The 16,497-nt window shown below is 43.2% G+C and overlaps 1 protein-coding gene across 1 annotated transcript in view; it reads left to right on the plus strand.

The window, feature by feature from the left end:
* The window catches only part of fstl5 (follistatin-like 5), a 1,003,829-nt gene that overhangs the window by 929,528 nt on the left and 57,804 nt on the right, over positions 1 to 16,497 (plus strand). Inside the window, exons 13-14 of the mRNA XM_068021658.1 lie at positions 8,747 to 8,854; positions 15,142 to 15,266. Coding sequence (XP_067877759.1) covers positions 8,747 to 8,854; positions 15,142 to 15,266 — 233 coding nt within the window. The remainder of the gene's footprint in view (positions 1 to 8,746; positions 8,855 to 15,141; positions 15,267 to 16,497) is intronic.

Consider the following 16,497-nt stretch of genomic DNA (forward strand, 5'->3'; position numbering starts at 1 on the left):
GGGGGTGGATTACAGGGGTCTCTCTTTGCAAACAGGGAGGGAGGGGGGATTACAAGGGTCTCACTCTGTATTCTTAAAGGGAGGAGGGAAGGGATCTGGGATTACTGGAGGGAAAGCTCTGCAGGCATGAAGGGAGGTACTGCGTACCCTCCCTCCGTAAACAGTGTACGCTCTGCGTTTGTATGTGTTTGTGAAGGAGCAATGGCATTCATGTCACCCTGTGTGTGGGAGGGTGCTAGAAAGGGCAGGAGCGTTAAGGTTATATGGATGGTGGGGGCAATCGATGCAGCTGGTAGGATCTTGCCACTCTGAGTGTTGGCTAAGATGATCAATGCCATGCCACGCCACATAGTTAATCCATGAAAGCATCTGATGTACCTGCCTACACCAATCCCTGCCGTATTTGGAACCTTCGAATAAATGAAGAGTTCAACTTTATCACATGGAAATGGGTATGGTTTATCCTACATTGTGTGATCCTCTGCTCCTGAGGATCCATATGCGCCAGAGTCAAAATCAACAGGCAGGTGCTAAGATAATGCTAAGATGACTCAGAATGTTAAAAAGATGAGCCTAAAGGTATTGTGTCTCAATGTGTGGACTATTCGCAATAAGGTAGGCGAATTAACCGTGCAAATAGATGTAAATGGATATGATATAGTTGTGATTACGGAGACATGGCTGCAGGATGACCAGGGATGGGAATTGAACATCCAAGGGTATTCAATATTTAGGAAGGACAGGCAAAAAGGGAATGGAGGTGGAGTAGCGTTGTTAGTAAAAGAAGAAATCAATACAATCGTGAGGAACAAATCAGAGAATTCTGATGTGGAATCTGTTTGGGTGGAGCTAAGAAACACCAAGGGGCAGAAAACGTTGGTGGGTGTTGTATATAGACCCCCAAACAGCAGTGGTGATGCAGAGGATGGTATTAAACAGGAGGTTAGAGACGCATGCAATAAAGGTGAAACTGTAATTATGGGTGAATTTAATCTACATATAGATTGGGCAAACCAAATTAGCAATAATACTGTAGAGGAGGAATTCCTGGAGTCCGTACGTGATGGGTTTTTGGACCAATACGTTGAGGAACCAACTAGAGAACAGGCCATCCTAGACTGGGTATTGTGTAATGAGAAAGGATTAGTTGACAATCTTGTTGTACGGGGTCCCATGGGGAAGAGCGGCCATACCATGATAGAATTCTTCATTAAGATGGAGAGTGAGAGAGTGAATTCCGAGACTAGGGTCCTGAATATAAGTAAAGGAAACTATGAAGGTATGAGGCGCGAGTTGGCTATGATAGATTGGGGAACGTTACTTAAAGGGTTGACAGTGGATAGGCAATGGCTGGCATTTAAAGAGCGCATGGATGAATAACAACAATTGTTCTTTCCTGTCTGGCGCAAAAATAAAACAGGAAGGATGGCTCAACCATGGCTTACAAAAGAAATTAGGGATAGTATTAGATCCAAGGAGGAGAAATATAAAATGGCCAGAACAAGCAGCAAACCTGAGGATTGGGAGCAGTTTAGAATTCAGCAAAGGAGGACAAAGGGATTAATTAAGAAGGGGAAAATAGAGTATGAGAGTAAGCTTGCAGAGAACATAAAAACTGACTGTAAAAGCTTCTATAGATATGTGAAGAGAAAAAGATTAGTGAAGACAAATGTGGGTCCCGTACAGTCAGAAACAGGGGAATTTATTATGGGGAACAAAGAAATGGCAGGCCAATTGAATACATAGTTTGGTTCTGTCGCATCAAAGGAGGACACAAATTACCTCCCAAAAATGTGGGGAACATAGGGTCTAGTGAGAAGGAGGAACTGTATGAAATCAGTATTAGCAGGGAAATGGGGTTAGGGAAATTGATGGGATTGAAGGCTGATAAATCCCCAGGGCCTGATAATCTACATCCCAGAGTACTTAAGGCCCGAGAAATAGTAGATGTATTGCTGGTCATTTTTCAAAATTCTATAGACTCTGGAACAGTTCCAATGGATTGGAGGATAGCTAATGTAACCCCACTATTTAAAAAAGGAGGTGCAGAGAAAACAGGGAATTATAGACCGGTTAGCCTGACATCAGTAGTGGGAAAAATGCTAGAGTCCATTATAAAAGATGTAATAGCAGAGCACTTGGAAAACAATGACAGGATTGGACAAAGTCAACATGGATTTACGAAAGGGAAATCATGCTTGACAAATCTACTGGAATTTTTTGAGGATGTAACTAGTAGAATGGATAAGGGAGAACCAGTGGATGTGGTGTATTTGGACTTTCAGAAGGCTTTTGATGAGGTCACACATAAGAGATTAGCATGCAAAATTAAAGCACATGGGATTGGGGTAAGGTACTGACCTGGATGGAGAGCAGGTTGACTGACAGGAAACAAAGAGTCGGAATAAATGGGTCTTTTTCCGAGTGGCAGGCTGTGACTAAGGTACCGCAGGGATCAGTGTTAGGACCCCAGCTATTCACAATATATATTAATGATATAGACGAGGGAATTAAATGTGATATATCCAAGTTTTCAGACGACACAAAACTGGGTGGGAAGGTGAGCTGTGAGGACGATGTAGAGAAGCTCCAGTATGATTTGGACAGGTTGAGTGAGTGGGCAAATACATGGCAGATGCAGTATAATGTGGATAAATGTGGGATTATCCACTTTGGTGGGAAAAACAGAAAGGCAGATTATTATCTGAACGGCGATAGATTGGAAAAGGGAGAGGTGCAGCGAGACCTGGGTGTCCTTGTGCGCCAGTCACTGAAAGTAAGCATGCAGGTGCAGCAGGCAGTTAAGAAGGCAAATGGTATGTTGGCCTTCATAGTGAGAGGATTCGAGTACAGGAGCAAGGATGTCTTGCTGCAATTATATAAGGCCTTGTTGCGACCACATCTGGAGTATTGTGTGCAGTTCTGGTCTCCTTATCTGAGGAAGGATGTTCTTGCTATGGAGGGAGTGCAGTGAAGGTTCACCAGACTGATTCCTGGAATGGCAGGACTGACGTATGAAGAGAGATTGGGTCGATTAGGCTTGAATTCGCTGGAGTTTAGAAGAATGAGGGGGGATCTCATAGAAACCTACAAAATTCTAACAGGACTTGACAGACTAGATGCAGGAAGGATGTTCCCGATGGCAGGGGAGTCCAGGGTCAGGCGTCACAGTCTAAGGATAGGGGTAAGCCATTTAGGACTGAGATGAGGAGAGATTTCTTCACCCAGAGAGTGGTGAACCTGTGGAATTTTCTATCACGGAAAGCAGCTGAGACCAAATCATTAAATATATTCAAGAAAGAGTTAGATATAGTTCTTCGGGCTAATGGGATCAAGGGATACGGGGAGAAAACGGGAACAGATTACTGAGTTTGGATGATCAGCCAGGATCATATTGAATGGCAGAGCAGGCTCGAAGGGCTGAATGGCCTACTCCTGCTCCTATTTTTCTATGTTTCTAGGTGCGGTCCACCTCGAGGCCCTCGGTCGTGAACAGCAACCCCCAAGGGGAGCTCGCCAATATGGTCGCCGTGCATCTACAGGCCCCACATGACATGCTATTGGATGTCAGAGCGCCAGTGTCAGAGGCAATTGCGCATGTAGATAAGGTGGTGATACGTCGTCGTGCCCAGTTCAAAGATGACCTGCAGCCCATGCGCTTCGGTGGACATCCTATGTATGCAGTCCTCATAGTGGCAGTGGTTCTCAAGCTTGACACCAATGCAGCTTTTCACGGGCCCACTGGAGACCTTCGTGGGGTCACACAGTCAGCAGTGTACCGCTGTATCAGGGAGGTCACCAGTGCCCTGCACCGGAGGGCCAGTGAGTATGTCTGCTTCAGGACGGACGCTCACAGCAGGCCCAGAGGGCCATCAGTTTCGGCACCATTGCTGGATAACCAAAGGTTTTATGGTTCATAGACTGCACACATGTGGCCATCAGGCCTCCCGCCAGGCTACCACCTACAGACGTCACCATGAAAGGAATCCTCTCAATCTAGGTGAAGCTGGTATGTGATCACCGGAGATGCTTCATGCAAGTCTGTGCCCACTTCACAGGCAGCTGCCATGACACCTGGGTCCTGCGCCAGTCCCAGCTGCCACCACTGTTCACTGAACTGGCTCAGATAGAGGAGTGGCTTCTTGGAGATATGGGTTATCCCTTGCAGACATGGTTCCCGACACCAGTGAGGGACCCCACCACTGCTGCAGAGGAGAGATTCAACACGAGCCACTGAGCTACAAGAACCAACATTGAGCAGGTATTTGGCATGCTGAAAGAGCGCCTCCAATGCCTGTATGGATAGGGTGATGCCCTGTACTACAGGCCAAAAAGGCCAGCTCCTTTCTTTACTGCTTGCTATGCTCTGCACAACTACGCACACAATAAGGGCCAGGCCTGACATGATGAGGAGAAACGTCAACAGGATTCCTCTTCGGACTATGAGGATGCTGAGGACCTACACTAGGAAAGGCAGATGGGAGGGCAGATGACACCCAGGCTCTGCATGGAGGGCTAGCAGCGAGTTAGGGATGTATGGCAGTGGCTTATCAGACAAAGGCTGTCTGCTCCATAGGAACTGACATGAACTCTGCAAGCCACACATCACCCTCGCTCACCTGCTGCGCCCCAGTCCACATCTGCAGCATCCCTATGTAAACCATTAGAGGCAGCAGCTGACTGAGCCAATGTCCATGTCACTGCATCTGTGGAGATACTCATGAGTCATGGTGGCACGGCAATGATATTATGGCATACGTTGGCTCTCCTGAAGGGTCAACGGTGCAAATGGATGTGACATTGGCGCTACATGCTGGCACACATCATTCACACAGAGAAAACGACACACTTGTTAGTGAGGAATATTTAGCGAAAGATATATTTACATTGCTGTGACACCCGTGCATTCCCATTTGTGTCAGTGTGTTCTCTGTAAACGCTTGCGAGTGCCCCTCCTTGGTGCAACCTCTGTGCTAGCAGCCTGACTGGAGGAAGGCTGCTGACCTGATTGGCCTTTGGCTGTGGATGACTTTGGTGCTCATACCCTGTGCACACGAGACCTGGCTGGCTGGGGCAGTGCTCGTTCATCCCCTTCTGGCATTGGACCGTTTGAGACAGGATGGCCCCACGGCTACTCACCTCCTCTGCCATCTCCAGCCAGACTGTTGTTCAGGTGGGAAGGCCTCTTCTTACCATCACTGGTAAAAAGGACCTCCTGCCTTGTCCACACACCCTGGAGGAGAATGAGCAGGGAGGCTTCGTTACACTGTGGGGCCACCCTAGAGCACTGCTCTCCCATCCTCGACTTTTGCTGTGGTCCTTTAAATGCAAAGGTGACTCCACCATGTAAATGTTCTAACATCTGGATGGAAAGTTTGTTTTTCACATGTTTGAAAACCAATGCAGGACTCGTGACAAAATCTGTGCTGTTGTCTTGGTTTTTCAACTATTACACATCAATACACGTTCACGAACACTTTGCTTCTGCAGCAGCTGATCATAGTTATTGGTGTAATATTTCTAGTTGGCAATGCAGCTAGAATATGAACATATTTTCCTGTTTTTTAACAAAGATCTTTTATTTGCAGTTACATGTATTTTCACATAACAGTTAGCAGAGAAATGAGTACAGATTCCAAATGCATATTAGTCTGCGACTTTTCACAGTCAGACGATTAGAAGCCCATAGTATGTAAATATTCTTCAATTATAGTTTTATTTCTGTTGTGTATTTGCCGTTTATGATACATTTAAGGCTCACGTCCTGGAATGTGCAAAACTAAGATTATTCACCCAGGTGCGGCACACCTACAAGAAGCAATTTAACACTTGAGTGCAAGAAGAGGATCGCAACTTCCCAGGACACTGGGACACAGCAGGGTAAGTATGTGGCAGCAAAGCAGAAAGTGCTTGGTCACAGACTTGAAAGTTAACTCTGCTTCTCTCTCCACAGATGCTGCCTGACTTGCTGAGTTTTTCCAGCACTTTCTGCTTTGCTGCCAGATTGACAGCAGCCCCACTCTTCAACAGTGAGATAAGTATTTATTTGACAGCTGTCAGGAAGCAGGTGCCGGGGCACTAGAAATAGGGCCCCAGCACCTGCTATACAGCTGTCAAATGGTTCCTCACTGCGCCGAATGTCCCGCCTCTCCCCAAGTATTGAAGGGTGGCTTGTCGCAGTTATGCTAATGAGCCCCCGTGTGTAATATCGTGCGGGCTCGGCGGCGGCCACTGAATGTGGGCACGTCGCGCGTTCAAAGTGTGCCGCCGCGGAGTGTGGCGCCCAAATAAAATTCAGCCCATAATGTATTTCAGAAGCAAGTATGATAAATCCACATTAGGGATTTTTTTTTCCACTTGAATGCAAGGTGGAGATAGAGCATTAGGAATAATTGCATAATGAAATTGGAATTAGAAAATAGAAATAAAACAAGGATCAGAATGTATGTATTCTAATCCTCCCACTGATTGAGACACTGACTGATCCATGTCAGGGAGCTTATGAAGGATATGAGAAGTGAAAGTTCCACCATGAAGCTTCAAAGGCCTTGAAATTACTTGGTATGGATATTAGCATACAAATACACAATATATTTGCATGCAGATGTTAAGCAAACTGGTTAACTTCTTCAATAAAACAGCAAAGAAATGCATATGGGTTTATTAAACTAATGTTCACGTGGCATAATTCCAAAACTACAGGATATTTTTCTCAAAAAATGACCATGATCTGATCAAAATTTTAATTTATATTTAAAATGGAGCATTTCTATAATATGGAACCTGTGAGGTGTGGAACTGAACTAAACCAGCAATTCTGTGAAACCAGCAATGTCCTGTAATGTTAAAAAGAGGAAAGCTGAGGAAGATTAACACCCCTATAAGCCAGATATTGCCTTCAAATCGTTTTCTTCTAAGGCTATTAATAATGTTACTGTGTGTGAATCGACATAGTAGGAAAGCTTTTTATGGAAAATGAGCCATTGAGTACAAACGTTCTTCCAGAACAGCAGGCAGTTTCATTTTACAAATTATTTCATACACCCAATTCATTAGAAATTTCTTCAAAAATGAATAGTTTTGGTTTTCTCTTAAAAATAAATGAACGTGTCATATATAACAATGGCATTTTACATGGTCTGTTTGTAAGCAATTGTCCAAATGTAATCACATTCAAATAATTATAGTAATAGAAAGTTAACATTCTGCTCTTTGTTTTTTTAAAATCAGTTGCTGAATTTCCCTAACAATAAATTTCAATGTTCTTATAGTGATGATAAGATTAAAAATAGGCTATTTTTTAACAGCTGAAGGCTGGCTTCCGTTTTGTTGAATTATGAATTTAATGTAGCGAACCAGCTTGTTGTGCAGAAGATGCTGTTACGACACTTAAAAAAAATTCACAAGCTATGAATTTATATTCATGTCTATGTGCTATTGAGTTCATTTTTAAAAATAATATTTGATTTGTTGAACTTGCACAATGAGATACAAATACAAATGAATATTAATTGGAACAGAATTTTTTTTAATGTTGTGAGCACTGTCCATTAATTTCCAGGACCTGGGCTACAATCCAGCTCAGACAAACAGCTTGAACACTTTCCTAGTCTGATTGCTGTTAGAGTCAACATGAGACATAAAACTTTTTTGGCGAACTGACTCACAGCATGAAAACAAAAATAAGATAAAAGAAAAAAATATAGTTTTTAAAATATTACATACAGATAAAAATTTGTAACTTTCATTATAAGAACAAAGTATAGAATCATGGGACCATAGAAAATTATAGCAATGAAGGAGACCATTTGGCTTGTCGTCCCCGTGCTGGCTCTTTGGAAGAGCAGTCATGCTTCGACTAACATCCCCACTGTTTGTCCATAACCCTGTAAGTTCCTCATACTCAAGTAACTGTCCAACTCCCTTTTATAATTATTTATGCAATCACTTTCCACCACCATTTCAGTTAAAACATTCCAGATCCCCACATCTCTCTGAGTCAAAACATTTCTCCTCACCTCCCCTCTATATCTTTTGCCAATGATTTTAAACCTGTGACCTCTGGTTATAGATCTGTTTGCCAGAAAAAAAAGGTCCTCCAAACCTGTTGCTCCCAAAGTCCATGTTCAATATATTCTAATGTGGACTCAATCCCAAATATATTGTTAAAATTTACCTGAAACTCCAAAGATATCAAGTGAAATACCAGACTATTTACCTATCCCTACATCGAATATTTTCAACCTTTTCTACGTAGAGAATTATGTCTCATTTTTGTTACAATTCCTACATCAGCACAGAAATAACATTTTTATTGAGCAAAAGTTAGTTCTCATTAAGAGCTGGCTGATGTTAAAGGAAACCAAAATAGCACAGTGGTGCATAATCAAGGCTGGTGGAAGCACACCAAAGAATGCTCTTGAGTGGTGTTCACTGTCTCAGCTGGCCATTAGTGCATTACCTTAAGGAAATTGTTAATTAGTTCAGATTAGTTGCACTTAATTAACCAGCTGCTTCTAACATTCAAACGCTGGAAAAACAAACCAATTCTTGTATCTCTAAACAAATAGGGGAAGAATACTGTTCCTTCATCTAATGTTGAATAATACAATGCAAGTAGAATAATGAATTTCTCTCTGTTCTGTAATAAGTTGTTATAGATCTTACAAATGATGTGGGCTTTTTATTTATTATCAATTTAGGATTTTTACAACAGCACTTCATTTGATTCCATTCTCCATTATAGGTTGTAGCCACTGATCCGGTTCCAGTGAAACTTCACTATGATAAATCGTATGATCAAGTCTGGGTTCTTAGCTGGGGTGATAATGAGAAAAGCTCACCGACATTGCAGGTAAGTATGTCCATTTCCAGCATCTAATTAGCTGTACTCCATTAACAATAAACTTCACATCAATGTTATACATTTGTCATGCCAGGCCCCCACCTGCCAAGAATGAGGCAACTCAATTTTGTCATGAAAATTGATTTTTAACTGTTGTTGGAGTGAGGAAATGTCTTGTTAAAAAGATCAGCCATGCTGGAAAAAAAACATTTACATACTAACAGACATCGAAGGTGAGGAAGCGCATTCCAGGGCCTGCTAAGGAGGATACAATCCACAAGGGCCAGGACTGGTTAGACCAGCTGGTCACATGACTACCTGGCTGTTCCAGGATTTTCTTTTGAACTGGCCACAGAGAGTTTGAAGGCAGAGTGTCTGTTTGCTCCTGGACTGAGAAGATCTCTTCTGCCTGCCCCCATCTCTTTCTCACAAGCCTCTGAATCCACTGAAGACACATGAACCCCAAGAGATAAAAGTCTCCTACAGCGAACAAGGTTTAAGAAGAATACTGGTACCAACGAAAAGCAAGATCTACCTACAATCTACAGTGAGCTTGAAGACCCAAAACAAAAACTCTTCAGATATTGCCTCAAACATTTCCACGTTATTTATTTTGCTCTTTTCTATCTCTATTTGCATGTGTGTATCACGTAAGCTAGCTTGGGCATGTCCTGTATCCGCAGGTGTCAACCGAATTAGAGTTTAAGTTTAATAAAATTTCACCTTTCTTCTTTAAACCTAAGAAAGCCTGTTTGTGCTGGTTTCTTTGCCTCATAATTGGAAAGCGGTGAACAAGGATTCACCAAGGGGGAGCTAAAAACAGTGTGTTTAAAAATAAACCCTGTTACAGGAAGACCAGGTGAAGGCTGAAAGGGAACCCTAGACCTCTTTCTCACCTGATCATAACAGAAATTTGGGTGCTAGCATCCGGGACTTTACCCACAGACAAACGAGAGAAATTGGAAGTGGGAAGCCAAATTGTTCCCAATCAAAAAGAGCAAGATATCACTACAGGTTTTCTTGTGGTTGTGTGTGCTTGAATACTAACATGTCTGCAACTGAAGCTAGTGGCTCCCCAAGCCAGGGTGAAGTAATTTGGGATAAGTTAAAAAGCACTGTCTATGGAGGAGCTGAGAAAAATGGCTGAGCAGTGTGGAATCACTGTACGTGGCAAGGCTAGGAAGTCTGAACTCCTAAGGCTAGTGGCCAACCATTTTTCCCTTGAATCTGAAGAAGCAGACCCAGACAGGGTACTGCTAACAAAGATATAATTGAAACAAAGGAAACTTGAATTAGAAGACAGGGAAAGAGAAAAAGAGGGACTGCAGAAGGAGAAAGAAAGAGCCTTCCAGAAGGAATGTGAAGAAAATGAAAGGTGGGAAAGAGAGAGAGAGAAAGAATATTCCAGAAAGAATGCGATGAAAGAAAGTTGAAGTGGCTTGAGTTAACCAGGGGGCAACAGAGTAACCCCAGTGAAAGCATAGCCAATATGAAGGAGAGTAATTCAGGGCTAGGTACAGAATTGTTAGAACTATCTCAACTAATTCCAAGATTCAATGAGGAGGATGTAGGAACATTTTTTGTGTCTTTTGAGAAACTGGCAAGGCAGCTAAAATGGCTAGCTGTGACCTGGCCTCTTTTACTGCAAAGCAAGCTAACTGGAAAAGCCCATGAGGTTTATTCCCTGTTGCCATTTGAGAGTTCATAAAATTATGAACTGACAAAAAATGCTATTCTCGGGGCATATGAATTAGTACCTGAAGCCTATAGCCAAAAGTTTAGAACCCTCAAGAAGCAAGCTAATCAAACTTATCTGGAGTTTGAAAGAAGTAAGCAGCTAGCTTTTGACCAGTGGCTGAGGGCTGTTAAAGTACAGCTCATCTATGAGAATCTCAGAGAAGTAATTCTGTTAGAGGAATTTAAACACTCTCTCCCACTCTCCATAAAGACCCATATAGAGGAGCAGTGGGTCCAGAGAGCCCGGCAAGTGGCAAGTTTGCTTTAATTTATAAGTCAGTTTCCCAGGGGAGAACCTTTCCTAATCACTGCCATAAATCTGAAAAAGACAAAGGGAAGGTGATGGGAGCCTAAGCAGTCCTGGGAGAGAAAGAAAAGCAGGAGAGACAGGGGGCCCTCCTCTAGCCAAGAAGGAAGGTGCTAAGAACAGGCGTGAGACCCGGAGACCTGTGTGCTTCCATTGTAATAAATCAGGGCATTTAAGAGCTGACTGCTGGAAACTAAAGGGAAAACCGGTAGGGTTAATCAGGGCACACCCGCTCAGTGAAGACGGGAGCCTAATGGAAAGCACAGCAGAACAGGCTGTGGCTATAACTGCAGTAAGAATGAGACCCAGGCAGCTTACAGCTCTAAGTGCAGGAAAATTTGATAGGATTCCTGAGGGTTATCAAGGTTTTGTATCTGAAGGGAAAGTAACCCCTTACCCCTCGAGTGGGTCAAGCAAGCCCATAGTAATTCTCAGGGACACAGGGGCCATTAGATCCCTTTGACTGGGAAAGGGCTGACCTTTCCCCCAGAGAGTGCAGTGAACACTGGAAGGGTGGTGAAAGGCAGCTAAAATGGCCAGCTGAGACCTGGCTTCTTTTACTGCAAAGCAAGCTAACTGGAAAAGCCCATGAGGTTTATTCCCTGTTGCCAGATGAGAGTTCATCGAATTAAGAACTGACAATAAATGTTATCCTCGGGTCATATGAATTTGGACCCAAAGCCGATCGGCAAAAGTTTTGAGGGCAGTGTATGCCTGTACCTGTACACTGGGTGCACCTGGAGTGCGACCTAGTTTCAGGACCGGTGACCATAAGCATTGTCCCTGGTTTGCCAATGGATGGGGTTGACCTGCTCCTAGGAAATGATCTGGCAGGGGTGAAGGTGGTAGCCCCCCAACCCCCAGTAGTGAAAAAAAGACCGCAGAAGGTCAGAGAGACAGGACAGTGGCAGGAGACAGACCCCTTCAGTTTCCTTGAATGTGGATGAGGCCATGATCAAACCAGCTCCCCCAGAGGAGACTGAATTGGCACTGCAGGCAGATGACCAGGTCTGTCTGTCTGAGACTTTCTTTGGAAAGTTAGGAGACCCAGGGAATGAATGAAATGAATTTTCCCTAGGTGAGGCTCAACGAGCCAACCCAATATTGGGAGTGTTTACACTGGCTGCCCTGTCTGAAAGTGAAACTGAGGGAGTCCCTGACTGCTACTATTTAAAGAATGAGGTACTGATGAGGAAATGGAGTACACCTCACAGATCTGAGCAAGGAGTGGACAGTAGTTCACCAGTTAGTGTTGCCGCAGAGGTACCGGTGAGAAATATTAAGAAGGGCCATCAGCGTTCTGGTGTTCACTGCACTCTCTGGGGGAAAGGTCAGGCCTTTTCCCAGTGGCTGTACATGCCGGTATATGAAAGCCAAAGCCCACATAAGACAGCTGTTTGACTGGCCAAACCTCCAAAAGGATGTGTTGGAGTACTGCAGGAGTTGCCCCATGTGCCAGGTTCAGGGGAATCCCCAGCCTACATTGAAATCTGCACCCCTAAGTCCTGTACTGATTGCGTTTTTTGAGGAGGTGACCAAGAGGATGGACGAGGGCAGGGCGGTGGGCGTGGTCTACATGGACTTTAGCAAGGCTTTTGACAAAGCATGGTAGGCTGGTCCAGAAGGTTCGAACACATGGGATCCAGGGTGAACTAACAAATTGGATACAAAATTGGCTCGGTGATAGGAGGCAGAGTGTGGTAGTGGAGGGTTGTTTTTCAGATTGGAGGCCGGTGACCAGTGGTGTGCCGCAGGGATCGGTGCTGGGCCCTCTGTTGTTTGAGATATATATTAATGACTTGGATGTGAATGTAAGGGGCATGATTAGTAAGTTTGCAGATGGCACCACAATTGGTGGTATCGTGGACGGTGAAGAAGGTTGTCTAAGGTTACAACAGGATATAGATCAACTGGGAAAGTGGGCAAGGGAGTGGCAAATGGAATTTAACGCAGACAAGTGTGAAGTGATGCATTTTGGGAAGTTAAACCAGGGCAGGACATATACAGTGAATGGCAGGGCCCTGGGGAGTGTTGTTGAGCAGAGAGACCTTGGGGTGCAAGTACATAGTTCCCTGAAAGTGGCAACAGAGGTAGACAGGGTGGTGAAGAAGGCGTATGGCATGCTTGCCTTCATCGGCTGAGGCATTGAGTACAAGAGTTGGGACGTCATGTTACAGTTGTACATTACGTTGGTTAGGCCGCATTTGGCGTACAGTGTGCAGTTCTGGTTGCTGCACTACAGGAAAGATGTGATTAAGCTAGAGAGGGTGCAGAAAAGATTCACAAGGATGTTGCCTGGTTTGGAGGGCTTGAGTTATAAAGAGATATTGGATAGGCTGGGTCTGTTTTCCCTGGAGCGAAGGAGGCTGAGAGGGGATATGATAGAGGTATATAAAATTATGAGAGGCATAGATAGGGTAGATAGCCAGAGTCTGTTTCCCATGGTAGGGGTGACTAAAACGAGAGGACATAGATTTAACGTGAGAGGGAAGAGGTTTAAAGGGGATCAAAGGGGTAAATTTTTCACACAAAGAATAGTGGGTATCTGGAATTAGCTGCCTGAGGAGGTGGTGGAGGCAGGAACAGTAGCGACATTTAAGAGGCATCTGGACAGGTACTTGAATGAGCAAGGCATAGAGGGATATGGAATTAATGCAGGCAGGTGGGCTTAGTATAGATAGGCATTATGGTCGGCATGGACGCGGTGGGCCGAAGGGCCTGTTTCTATTCTGTACGACTCTAACCCAATACCACCAACAATCCCATTTTTATTTAGAACTTTTTAGCCATGATGAGACTTGGGGCTTGCCACGATTCACTAACTGACCCGATAGGCTGAATTTTACCAGCCCCTTGACGGCAGGGGTTGTGGCGGGGAGGCCCGTAAAATATTTGCGGGAGTGGCCCACCACGACCTCCGATGCCCAGATGGCCCTCCCGCATTTTACCGGCAGCAGTGAATCCTCAGTTTCACCCCGCCAAGCGGTGGGGGCCTCCATTTACAGATTTAATTTTAAATGAAATGCAAATAAACTTACCTGGCCCCGGCAGCCGTCCCACGCCGACTTTACGGCTGCCAGCCACACCTCGTGCCCCTTTGAAACTCCATTCGGAGTTCCGAGGTGTGACACTAGTGGGGAAGTGGGGGAAACACTTTTTATTGGTTGTGGGGATGGTGGGAAGGGATTGAAGGGGCAAACGTGAGAAGGTTGAGGGTAATGTTCCGGTTGGGAATAAATAGGTTTTCTGAATATTGAGTAATAGAAAAACCATTGGGAGGTCTTGGGAAAGGGCCTACATTTTCTTATTATTTTTTATAAGCAAATGAAAGGTAATATACCTTTAAAAGTTTAAATTTTTGCTAAGGTCTTGAAGCCCTTTAAAAATGGCGCAAGCGCCTGCACAGTGACACCAGACACCGTTGCCAAGGATGGAATGGCCGCCCCCTTTACGCCATTGGGGGCGGCCACTCTGCCCCTCTATTTAAATGAGCCCCCGCGCGATGTGCAGCGCGCTAATAAAATACAGCCCCTATGTAAAACTCTCCCTCTCTATGGCCAGAGTGTCACAAAAATTCTATCCTTTATTACTCAAAACAGTGGAAAACAGTCTCACAGGGTCAAGTGCAAATAGTTTCCCAGTGCTAGTACTATATTAGTTTTCTTACCTTTAATTTATGATGTTGGTTACTTTGTTAGAGCAATATTCAGCCACAACAATAGCTCTTGTGTCTCTCCTAAGTAATCTTTGTAGTGCTAAATGAAGATAAAAAAATTCACTATTGCTCAGTCACATTAAATATACCTCAAAGAATTTGAATTAATCATCTAAGATATTTAAATAAAAATGCTTTAATAGTTTTTTATTATACATCGTCAGAAGGAGTTGGGACTATTAACTCTCTGAGTAGTAAAGCTTTATATAACTTTCTAATTATATGTTATCAGCGAACAGAAAGAAAACTATCTTGACCTTTCCAATCAGCAACAAATTGTGTTTATTCTATATTGAATAACAAATTAAGTATCAAGTAATTCATAAGGACAAAGAACTGTGTGGCCTTTTGAACAACAAAGGTTACTAAAAGTCTATTTGCTCAGTATTAGTTTAACATTTTATTTTTTACAAAATACCCACACACTATAATAAATGACACTAATTTTGCTTAATCGCAATTGGTCATTTTAAGTGCCTTCAGAGAATTTCACCTGTATTGGACAAATGTTCTAATTCACTTACTTTTTCTCTACAGGTAATTAATCAAGCCAGTGGGAGTGCAGCCCATCACACCATCCATACCCAACCAGTTGGCAAACAGTTTGATAGAGTGGATGATTTTTTCATTCCATCTACAACCCTCATCATTAATCATATCAGGTAGGTGTGTGGGTGTGCAACCCATAACAGGATCAATTTCACTTACAGCTTAGGCATTCTGTGGGAGATGAAATAAAAGAGACCCAAAGGTAGCAGTAACAATATTTTTACTATGGAGATAAAGCTATAAAGATTCTTGACTTTACTTCTCCCAGTTAATTAGCATGCAATTCTGTTGACCTGAAATTCATTGGAACATTAGTGATTCTATTTATTGGTTCTTCTGTATGATAGCAAAGGGTAACATACACAGTCTTGTCAGTGGAAAATACAGTAGCAGATAGCTGACGTACTATCAAACCCAGAAGGAGAAGGAGGGGTGAGAGATGCAATTTCCTCAGTGTAGGTTGTAGTAGATTTATCTGCTCCTGTTCCAGATTCTATTTCCCCCTGGCTGATGAAAGTGAATAAATATTGACCCTCGGCCAGGCACACTAACGTACTGAGATAGTCATTATCTTCACAATAACACTGGTACACAGGAGTTGGTAATCATATAAATCAGTGTGCATGTAGTGTGTGCACTGTTTAAACATTTAGCCTGTCATAGATCTGAAAATCCATTTGATTTACACACAGAATCCATAAGTACCAGATAATAGGGTAAATATAATCTTTTTTAAAAATAAGGATTATATCAAGCAAAGTTGGAGTCCTGTTCCAGAGAGGGTAGAGTATAAGCCATAATGGTGGAAGTTGAATTCTTGAGTATGGCGCTGGAGGTAAAGCCATCTTATTTGATATTGCAAGGGCAACACCACACAAAGGGACAATCAGGAGGCAATTTAGTTGCTACATACATCTACCCCCAAGGTAACTCCTTGTGAGCAACAATATCCAAAATCAGAAACCTGACAAGTGAAAAATTAAACGAGCATTAATTGTTGCTTGCTACGAGGTACCACATTAGGGGAAAACAGACTGTCATATCTTTGTAACTGGGGCATCAAATTTTGTGAATTGCTCCTAAAAAAGAACTCAGCAAGAGATTTATACTCATCCTATATTCTGTCCCCTGATTAATATATAGCTTTTTAATTATGACTGTAAAGAATCAAAGCAAATGATTTCTTCTGCAATATGTGTACGTAGAAATCATAAATGTGTTTAGAAAGAAGATGCTTACAATTTTGTTGCAAATAATGCACACAAAATATTGATTAGGTTTCAGAATAATTCTAATCCAAACTTACCTACCTAATCTCCCATCTCTGTGATTGGTAGCATTTAT

This window comes from Heterodontus francisci, chromosome 1 (genome assembly GCF_036365525.1).
Source record: "Heterodontus francisci isolate sHetFra1 chromosome 1, sHetFra1.hap1, whole genome shotgun sequence".
NCBI classification, from domain to species: domain Eukaryota; kingdom Metazoa; phylum Chordata; class Chondrichthyes; order Heterodontiformes; family Heterodontidae; genus Heterodontus; species Heterodontus francisci.